Source organism: Rhea americana, unplaced genomic scaffold, assembly GCF_003343005.1.
Source record: "Rhea americana isolate MKP2758 unplaced genomic scaffold, rheAme1 scaffold_74, whole genome shotgun sequence".
Taxonomy (NCBI): Eukaryota; Metazoa; Chordata; class Aves; order Rheiformes; family Rheidae; genus Rhea; species Rhea americana.
In genome coordinates, this window is record NW_028186912.1 from 2,399,355 (window position 1) to 2,410,311 (window position 10,957).

General features: G+C 37.4%; 1 protein-coding gene across 6 annotated transcripts in view; it reads right to left on the minus strand.

Annotated features, from left to right (window-relative positions):
* Positions 1-10,554, minus strand: part of ARHGEF28 (Rho guanine nucleotide exchange factor 28) — a 130,778-nt gene extending 120,224 nt beyond the window's left edge. The window contains exons 1-3 of one of the 6 annotated variants that reach the window (XM_085322077.1): positions 10,484-10,554; positions 9,903-9,938; positions 2,803-2,846 (exon numbers count right to left, since the gene is read on the minus strand). In XM_085322077.1, the coding sequence (XP_085178203.1) occupies positions 2,803-2,835 (33 nt within the window). In that variant the 5' untranslated portion in view covers positions 2,836-2,846; positions 9,903-9,938; positions 10,484-10,554. Of the gene's footprint in view, positions 1-2,612; positions 2,765-2,802; positions 2,847-3,267; positions 3,291-9,902; positions 9,981-10,483 lie in introns of those variants that run through there. The other 5 variants (XM_085322079.1, XM_085322075.1, XM_085322076.1 and 2 more) reach the window with 5 other exon arrangements.
* Positions 10,555-10,957: the final 403 nt, after the last annotated feature.

Sequence of the window (10,957 nt, forward strand, 5' to 3'; positions counted from 1 at the left end):
GGAAAGATTGTTCTGACAGATTGAATACAAAAGACTTAAGACTAATGTCCATTTTATTTCTGTGGAAATTAGCATGCTATAATTTGATGCTGACATTTGTCAAGTTGCATGGGAGCAGTATACAATTGTCATTACATTCTACTCTGTAGTTCCACTATCCATTTTGAAAGGGACTGGAACTAGGGAAATACTTGAATCAATTCAAATGCAAATATTTGTCATATTCTCTCAGAGCCTGAGAGATACTTTCTCTATCCTTTCTTACCAATGAACATTCATTAAATTTTAGATGAGCTCAGCTAGCCAGAGAACTGTCTAAAGTAAACTCTCCAAAAAATTTCACAATCAGAATGGACTTTCATGTCTAATTTAAATATTGACTTGATTGTGTTCTCCAGCAATGTCATGTAAATAAAGGTGGAGCTGCTRGAAGGTGTTTCCAAAACTGAATAAGTAATTGGACCTAAGTAAGAGAAAAGAAGTGCCTTGACTCAAGGATACCTTCAAAAGAGACAGACCTCTTCAGTCTTCCCAGGCACGCTCAGAAATACTCAGGCTAGGAACAATATTGTGACTGGCAAGATTCTGAAGATGTGAAATTGCAGCTGCTGTCTTCCACTATGCACAGAAGTGGGCCACACCAGAATAACCTGATCAGTCCCAGATGATCATTATAAYGTCTGCCAAATACTCAAGTTTTAGATGAAGGCTGAGGGACAACTTTTCATCTTTCTCACAGGCACTTCCCTGCAAAAGCCCTGAAAGACTTGCACACCCTTCTTCCCACAGTCACACATCTCCCCCACACTCTCCCATGCAAAATGTAGGAGACTGATCAGAAATGACTTGAGTGACAGCTTCTGGGGCCTTCCCAAGCTGCCAGCCATGGCAGATGTTCCTGCTGCATCTTTGGAAGTTTACATTTCACCATTATGGCTTCAGAGAATMTCTGCAAGCCTCCCAGAAAGCTGCCACCTCACCACTTCACCCTATTCCCTCACAAGGAAATAAATTGTTGACTGTATAACTGCAAAACACTCCTCAGGTTTCTCGCAAGCTAAGAGATTCGTCTGGGATTTGCCCACTGTGACTGGTGTGAGGCTGTGGATGACAACCAGCAACTTACTAAAGCTCAGTTCTGATACACTCTTTCACTAGTGCAAAGCTTAGCATAYATGTTCCCACCTAAAATCATATTTTCACCTCAGTCATCCTACTGCTGTCTAATACACCCTGAGTCCTCTTCTCTTCCATCTAATGAATGCCTAGTTTATAGTGTGTTTATTATTTATTAGTCTCCAAATGTATCATGATCTTATTAAYTGGAGTAAACAAAATGTAAGAAAATTCAGTCTGCCCCTGTGATAACTAAATTCTGCTCAGTACTAACTAATACCTACCAATATTAGATATCTACAAATATATACATATTTCATGAGCATACACCTGGCTCTCACATCAGGGTTATAATCAAATATTAAGCAGAACTGGCCTCAAGTCTGATCCTTCAGGAGTATCACTTGTAATATCTCTTTCTCTACTCCATTTATCTAATTCCTTATTTGTCTTACAGTTACAATACTAATCTCCATCTTCTCCATCTTATGTAAGAATTTCCTGTGAGATACGAGATCAATGTTTCACTTGCAACTAGACAGATTAAGCCCATTCCACTGCCCTTAGATAAATGGTCAGTTATCTACCATTGGAAGGTATTGGGTTAGGCTAATAGAGCCACCTATGATAAAAACACATTGAATTTTACCTATTACTGCCATGTCTTTGATTATTCTTTCCTTCAAAAACTTACTTTTAAGACCTCACATACAACTGACATCACATAAACAGGCCTCACTAATCTCCTTCTGCCTTTTTTGCCRTTAAAGATACTGCACATAATTTTTTCCAGCCTGAGGTTCCCACTGCCAAGATGACAAATACAACAAAAACTCTTGCTGATGGGTTAGTAATTYTATGTTCTTTCAAGCCTCCAGGGTACAGATGATTTACACTCCTCCCTCCCCATCCTCATTTAATCACAATAAGTAGTTAATAGTTTTGTCTTCTTTTGCATTTCACTACCCTTTTGGCCCCCGCCCACCATCCTCACAGACACCAACATTCACATATCCCTGCTACCATTCTAACTGAAAACCAAGGCAGAGCAGCCTAGAGAAGACAACCATGTTTTATTGTTAATAATAATAATAATGACTGGACTGCCAAAGTTTTAATTCTCATACTCACATATCAATTAAAGGACCCAGTAACTAAATTTTACCATGCACATTCTGACTTCTGTTAAYAACAGTTCTTGAACTCTTCTGAGTTCAACTGTTTTATCCAATCACTGCAAGTTTCACAGAAAAACTCCATTTGATTAACAAATTTCAACCTACTCATTTTTTGAGATTAGATAAGAATTTCTGCTTTAAGGAAGTGGCAAGAATGGTAATTTTGAATTTTATAGAAAAAAACACAGCTGTAAACCATAGGAAACTAGAAAGTGAGTGTTGCCTCTTCACAGACTGTATCTCTATTTTTGAAAACTGAAATTGAGAGTATTGAAGAAGAGAATAATTATCATAAATGGAAAACAGTTTTAAACTTACTTCAGAGAAGTGAATCACAGTACTGAAAACATCATCCCCACACATGCCTGCATTACACAGTCACATTCAGCAGTCTGAAGTCTCAGACAACCAGAGAATGGTTTTTGGTTTCATTCATTCTGCTTTTGAATGAGCTGTTATCCAAAAGAAAGCGACTCTCAGGGCAGAAGCCTAATGTTGTAGAACTTACATAAAGAGGTACTTCAGTGCAGCTCAACTCCATTGTCACRGCATCTAGAAACAGAATAAACGAGTGAAGTTATTACACTCCGAATCAGGAGGTATTAATATTACTATATCCCCTTCAAGTTTGTAAACTAAGCTAACATCTTCCAGGATTAAGGAAATAAAGGATACTAAACTTAGATATCCAGTTGATCTAAATTTCCCCCAAATGAGGAAATGCTGGTATAATGATGCCTGTATAATGCTGGAGGAGGGGTGGCTGGTTTTAGCTAACATGCTGTGTGCTTTTCACACAATAGACACAGTAAACAAAGTAGGTCAGCAGACAGCTGAGCCCAAGCCACTGAGACATTTGCAGCTGCAGCAAATGAAGTACTGTGAATTGTATGTAGCCTTTCTTATCTCTAGAGGCAAAGGAAAGAATTTTAAATTTGACTTAGAGATGTAGCTGTAGCAACCTTGTACTCACATCAACATCCCAAGCATCTGGTATCAGTTTTTTAGTAATGTTTTAGTAACTTCACAGAAGGTACCTCCAAGGCAGGTTGCCTTAGATACCTAAACAGCAAGCTACTGGTAGGAAAAAAAATCAGTGGAGTTACTTTAATTACAATCATTATAGCACYGGTTTCTAATACTGTATTTCAAACTCACTACATCCTCAAAATTCATATCCTAAATATAACATTCCTGACAAATGAGAAAAAGCATACCAGAAGTAACTTCACATCTTTAGAATGGCAAGGTGGGTTCAACAACTGTGCACTGATCTTCTTCCATTTACTAAAAGAGGCTACAAAAAGGAGTCTGTCTTAAGAGGCTGTCTCAACTCAGATGTGGCCTTGTTTTCACTGTTGAAAAGTTTCCAAGAACAACATGGTTGTGCAGCACATAGCTTGTTAATGCATAGGTATAACCTGTCCATGAGTCAGATAGGATTTGAAAAGTTCCCTTCCTACAAAMTGGGAAAGTCATATGCACAGCTTCCATAAAAACCAAAAATGAACACCCCTCACCCCTAATAAAYACTCCTTTTAAAACACACAGATTGTTAATAAATGTCTCATGGCGTTAATAAAGGCCTGTCAATTCATCAGCATTCACAAAYAGCTACATTCTCGTGGTTTGACTTCAGTACAATTTTAACACAAAAGACGAAACCCTTAAAAAAAAAATTGGCCACAAACATTCAGCCAAAAACAAATTTTCATATTGTAAGAAAAGAGTATCAGGCAAACACTAATCCAATCAGTGTAGTCAGCAGCTAGACTCAGACAGAGGGGTTTCATATTTTCAGCACATGGAGGAAGAAGTCTGCGGCTGACTCCAAGGTGTCTCACTCTGACTGACAGAGACAAAGCTCTGTAGTTACAGAATCCTGAATATAACCTTGACAGCAGCAGCATTTGAAGCACACTCCTGTTTGTGCAGAAGAAAACCTGGTTACAAGAGAAACTAAAGCTATAACATTAAGTCCACAMGGAAAATTGCAAGGTGGAGCTTTTCAGAAGCGTCACATTACAGAACGGATGAAACACAAACTTCTACTCTGGACCTGTCACCAGCTCACAATTACCATCACACACAGATTACAAACATAAAGGGCATGGGCATAATTTAATGGTAGGCTGAAATGAAAGACATAACACAACTGCTCTTCTGTTGCTACATGCCAGCCAGCTGTTTTACACCATTGCTCTATTTTGCTATAGAAAAATCCTTCCARCAGCAATGGCTTTCCCTCTTTAAAGAAAGATATCCAGATTAAGCTCCATCATGTMTTCTGCAAAATATGAACTCAAATCATTATGCCATACCAACAGAACAAGACTTATTTTTGATTATTTCTGTTAAATGACTATCTTGATCCCCACAGCCTCAAGAGGCATATGCAAATATCTGTCTCAAAGAAAGGATGAAGGCAGTAGGCATCCCTGCAGTCTTCCTATTCTACTGCAAGTGTGCATGAGAAAGTATAACTCCCAGAGGAAGGGCCTGCATTATCATTGTACTATCAGGACAATAAAATCCTTTTATATTGGAYAATAAAAAAACAATTCACTAGAGATATTATGCCATCTTAACCTCAGGTCCCTCAGCCTTCCTTTATGTTGCTCCTCTGGGGGTTCAGTTCTCTATTCTGAAATATGAAGCACCTAGCTCACTACTGACCCTGAATGGACAAATAAAACGAGCATTTAGGTCATCTGAAATGATCAATATTTTTTCATATAGCACTCAGAAGACATTAGATGTTGAACACCAGCTATGATCACTTCGAAATATGCTCACTATTTCCTTTATGCACTCCCCTGACAAACTCCCTTGTAACCATGTTTTCTAGATGCAAAGGGATAGCAAACTGATCCTGCTTTTGCTTCCCATGAATACCAACATACAAGACTAAGTAAACAATTCTGCTTTTCAGAACTGTCACTCTTAGAGTGCCAGTTGTTAAGAAAAGGTTTTACACAAATGATTCACGTCTTTCTTCCATCCAGGGCTTAGCCGCTGGAAGTGACTGGGAGGGGCAAGAGGAAGAAAAGGATATACATGGAGAGGAAATACTCAGCTTAGGCAACTGAGCAGCTGTTCTGCAATCTCCGTTTCAGACTAAAGAATTGAACGAGATATCATCGCCTGCTACCCTACCACTCACCTCCTCTGCACAGGAGAGGACTGCTGAATTCACAACGCAGCAGGTTCTCCAGGCTCTGGCAGATGCAATGGAGACAAGTGCTCTAAGCCCCTAAGGAGCAGTTTCTCTGTACACCAAGTGCAGGCTCCAGGTTCAGTTCCCTGACATTGCGGATACACATCACTTCACAGAGCAGAACTTGATCTGCTCCTCTGACAGCTGTGCCCCTGACACAGAAACCGGCAGGACTGGCATCTCACAGACAAACAGGTCCAATTTCACGCACTGCCCACAAAGATCAAGCCCACACAATTTCAGCAGAAGCTGAATTCATCAACAGACAGAAAAAAAACCTTTTCAGCTTCCAGTTTGATTCAATTTAGCAGGAAATGTAATGGAAGCATTTGTTGTGATGTGCTGCAAACTGCAGAGACTTGACTTGCAGCATAGGTTTCAGGCAAGCAGAAGTAAATGTGCAACAAAGAATACACAACCTTTAAAACAAAATAATTTACCTAATAGTTTTCAAAATCTCTAGTTTCCCATTTGACTATGTGGTAAATACTATTTCTGGTCTCCCGGCCAGGTCAAGTTTATCAACATGAGCATCCACAACTACAGCTGTGTTTTATCAAAAGATGCAACGTATTTCAATAATCCCTCTAACACCTTTCTCTTCCTCTCCCAATATTTTATTTCTTGGATGTCAATTGTGGGAATCTTACGTATCCATTTTCTTTCAACATTACAGATTTTAGCATTTTATAAAATAGTTTCCCCAACTATCAAGACAGGTCAATGTTAGAAAGATCAGAAGAAGAAAATATACTACTGGAAAATAAAAGCATTAGAGACCAGCCTAACTGCATTTTAACAGAAAATTTGCCAGCTATCAAACTTTTTCACTCTGTACACACTGAAGAAATTAGATAAGGGAAAGCATTACATAAATTTCAGCATAAAGACATTTCTACTGGTTGACAAGGTGACCTTTCAGCAGCCAAAATACTCTCCCTCCACATCCACTGTGACTACTATTGGACTGTCCTAGCATCTACTGTGCATCATCAGCATTTTCCTAGACACACACACACACACAAAAGATATTTCTGGATCCTAGGAGTAACCTGGCTTCCAACTCACAGTTTGACTTTCTCCTCTTCCATGTAAACAAGGAGTGTAACTGCGGGAAAAAGGAGCACAGTATGTGAAAACAGGACTGAGGCTTTGATCCTGTTCTGTGACCAGACTGCCGGATTCATACAGACTTAACTCAGGGCTCCAGTGCTGTCATCACAAGCCCCCAAGGATCATTAAGTAGGACCAGGCTACAGGTTGCATAAGCCTTGCAAATTGCTACAAAGTATAAAGTAGCAGTATAAAATATGTTTCACATTTCTCTTTCACAGATCACTTCAAAGTTAACAAAACATGAGATCTTTAGACCGTACTCCCTTCATTCTCCTTCTGGAGAACAATCCCACACCCTTGTACCACAGAGCTATGGCTACTTCACGTACTGTAAAACAAATGACAAAGTCAAAACTGTCAAGCTATAAAAATAAACCACTAGTGACCCCTTGAAGGTGCCTGAAGAATTTAATTCTTCCTTTCCTTCCCCCCCTCCACYTTTTTTTTAAATCGTGGCCCTATTTAGACTCATGTCTATAAAACACTGAGAATTACAGTTACATTACTACCATTAAGACAAGAACATTAAGTTTTGATTTCTGATCACCTAGAGCAGCAAGAAAGTACGGGTACATCCCACTCAGAGGCCACTAGAAGGTAAGTAGGCATGTCAAGTGTTCGTGTTGCTTTAAAAAGTAGTATCGGTTTCTAAGCAGAATATCTCRTGCACTGTAAAAATCCAGTAGCACAAGCATTTTAAAATAACCTCTACTGTGTTACGTACTACTGTTATCATTGCTCTCATTATTTGTCATGCAATAATCCCTACAAGCTAAGTGCTATATCAGCCCACGTGAAAGCACCTGATAGATAACATACTGTTTTTATATCTGTCGTATCTTAATACCCTTCAAAAACATTGAGATTCCAGCACAGTACTCATAAGTCAGCAAGTTTCCATTAACAATGTTCAAACTGCTCCATTTCAACAAACACAGCAACCAAATTAAAGTGTATTTTGGGATTTACAGATTCTATCAGAGCTACATATGTGTGTCAAAAAGCTCAGCCACGGCTGCTAAAGCACCAGAAGACATATTGCATGGAGATCAGATCTAATTTGGTAAAGAACATTCTTTTATGTGCAGATCCTTGCTCTGGACCCAATTAAAAGACCCTAGAGGAAATAAACAAACAACAAAAAAAAGTATAAAGCTGAAAATAAAGGTATGATAAATACTACATTTCAAAATCTGGAGATTTGTAACTTTATAGCCAAGTTTTTAGATATAATCTTTCGTTTTGATGATTATTTCTCGTAAAAATCTGTAACGTGGGGGTAAACAAAGCAAGACTGTCAGTTAGCAACTGCAAGAACACACGTGTACTTCCTTCTAATAGTATTCAGAGCAAGAGGTAAAATAAACCGTTATCTATTAAATTTATAATGAAACAGCTTGCATTAGCCTTGATTACTTCACCACACATTAGTTGTTCTTTCTAACAAGTGAATAAGAGAAATGTACCCAAATGCCTTTTAATATAGCTCTCATTTCAACAATCTGAGACAAATTCTTAAATCTTCTCCAAAAAAATGTCACTCCAATCATGGCTATCGTATTTCTTCAGTTTGTTAAAGCCACAGCCATTTTGTGCTTCTCTGCAGAGAAAATAAGTAGTCTCCAAAAGGGTTACATTTTTTAAACTTTTAAAAATAGATTTGGGTTTTAATATACAAAAACAACTCTAGAAAAGTGACTCATAGAAAAAGAAGCCTGTTCCTTAGGTTGGCAAAACAGATTCTTTATGCATTCCTGTGTTAACATTCTTAAAGTAGCATTTTCATTTCATCTAAAATTAAAATGGAGCTCTAGATTAYAGAAAACTCAGAAATATAAAACTCAGCTTATGCTTTACTTAAAGACAAAAAGAAAACTAACACATAWGTAAAAATCACTAAAACAAACTTAAGTCCGTTTGATACCTTTTTCAGACTTCTGTCTCACCTCCAATATTCCTTTAATGACAGTTTTGAGAGACTTTTTTTTAATGAAGATTTTTTTGTAGCAGTTTTTAGAAATTATTACTTCATATTTTACATACAGCGAAGCCACTATGCCAGAGCAAAACCTGTGAAATCCTTATTCCAGGTTCTTTTTGTTTTCCATTTCTCACAAGTACTCCACAACATTCACATACTTCTCATACACAACAAATACATTAAGGAGTGTGTACTTGTGCTATTTTGTCAGTAAAATGTAAAGAAGTGGACCTAGAGATTTTTGGTTTTATATATGCATTCAAACATATACTCTGACACAATCCATGACACTCCATCACCACTCAGTCTGGTCTGTCCACAGAAGCGCTATAACTAACAATCAGAGTGAGAGGATGCATTGTTCGTCTAATGACACTGCTGTTAATTACTGTCCATATTCACGCACAGCTAGAATTATCTTTCTTGAGAACAGGGGTTGGGGAAAGGGATTATCATCTGGAAATYTTCTTAGGTTTTTCAAATTCACAAGCTCTTCACGAAATTTTTTCCTCCTACAAAACTCACTTCTGCATAAAAATGCTTCTTTCCTCCTTCAAAGTGTGTACGTGAAGGTCTTAAGCTCAAACAAGGATCTAGAATTAGTTCTACTCCCCTCCCAGTATTAGTTGTCCATAAACCAATTCCACAATTTCAGTTTTGAATCTGAGATGGGTAACTGGAGAATCTTCTTGCTGTCTCCCCTAGAGTGTAGCAATGTACTAAAAAGCAGCAGAAAACTGTCATGGCATAGCTTCATGTTTACTGATCAATCACTATTTTTATGCCAAATTTATTCGGCATATAGATAACAGATACTCTCCCRAGCTGCCATCTCTGTTCATTCAGCCTTATCTCCCAGAATCAAGGTGCTTTTCTTTCTTCATTGATACTATAACTAGTATGTAAATGAYCATGCAAGCAAAATTTGATCACATAATTATGTGCTAATGTGCAAGGTTGAATAAACTCTACAGTAGGTAAGAATAAGAAATACATTTTTGATACCAAAGTCATTAGATATAATTCTGATATTCACAGAAGCAGCTTCCACTAAGAAGTACCTGTTTATTGACAGTTTTCAGTATCTATTTAATGATGCTGAACTTGTAAGATAATTCATACAGCTCAACTAGTTAACAGGGTGCAAATGAAGTTAGCTAGTACAAATGAAGACTTCTGTAGATTTAATACTTGGGCACAAACATTCACTGTAATAAAACCATTACTTGCTGTGCTAGATAGTACGTTAGCACCTAAAAGACTTACTTGTAGTAGGCATAGAAAAAGCACGTACCTGCCTGAAGATTACAGCATCCCCCTCTTCTATAAGCTAGAAATCAAGACATACAGATGTTGACTGACCGACATTACACYATGCAGAGAGCCGGTAGCAAAGCTGAAAATTGGAACTGGATCTTCTGAGTCACTATATTAGTCATAACCTATCCTCCCTATATCCTGGTACAAATTCTTGTTTAACGTGTTACTCGGAATAAAACAACAGTGAGCCTTTCCTTCTGAAACAGCCCCATAAAGGAACTATTCACAGAGGAGACKATAGGAACTTCTCCTGAATAACAGCAACAGTTTTAGATTGAGAAAAAAGATGACTACTACTGTGTTACATATGATAAAGTATCGGCAGAAGAGCCTGATTTATGAATCAACTGAGAAGACCAGATAAATTTCATGATAAATCATTAAGTCTACGTGAACATTTCTACTGCTGTATTTAATATTCAAATACTGCCCTGGAGGAAGAAGAGAACACTTGAGTACTCAGTCTTTTCACAAAATTGCAAYGTGTTGATTTTTTATACTTACATATTCAAATATATAATACAATATATATTCAAAATAGAATTCATTTTTTACCTATGTGGAAAAATCCCTCTCATTCAAATGACTCCTGAAATCCTATTTCTGCAGAGACATTGAATTATCCCTATTTAAAAAAAAGAAAAAAAAGTCATCCATTAGGCTTCTTAACATGTTCATGCATTTTCATAACGACTTACAAGAAGAACCACCTGCGTTTTTATATAATACCAAAAACAGAAGTAGGAATAAGTCAATAAAAAACATGAAGCTTTTTACAAACTTTTCCTTTTTTAAAACAAAGTCAATGTTCAGGCTGAAAGCTTACGTAATTCTAAATTGCCCATACTAAAGTTAATACAACAAATCACTATGAAGAGGTATTTCTAAATTTTGTTTTTCAGAATTTTACATTTAGGAAAGCTTTCTTTTGTATTATTCTCAGTCGGAACAGTTAAAACACTACTTACTACAGCTCAGAAATACCAGCATTTTTATGATTATGATTAAAAATACAACCACACCCACCTA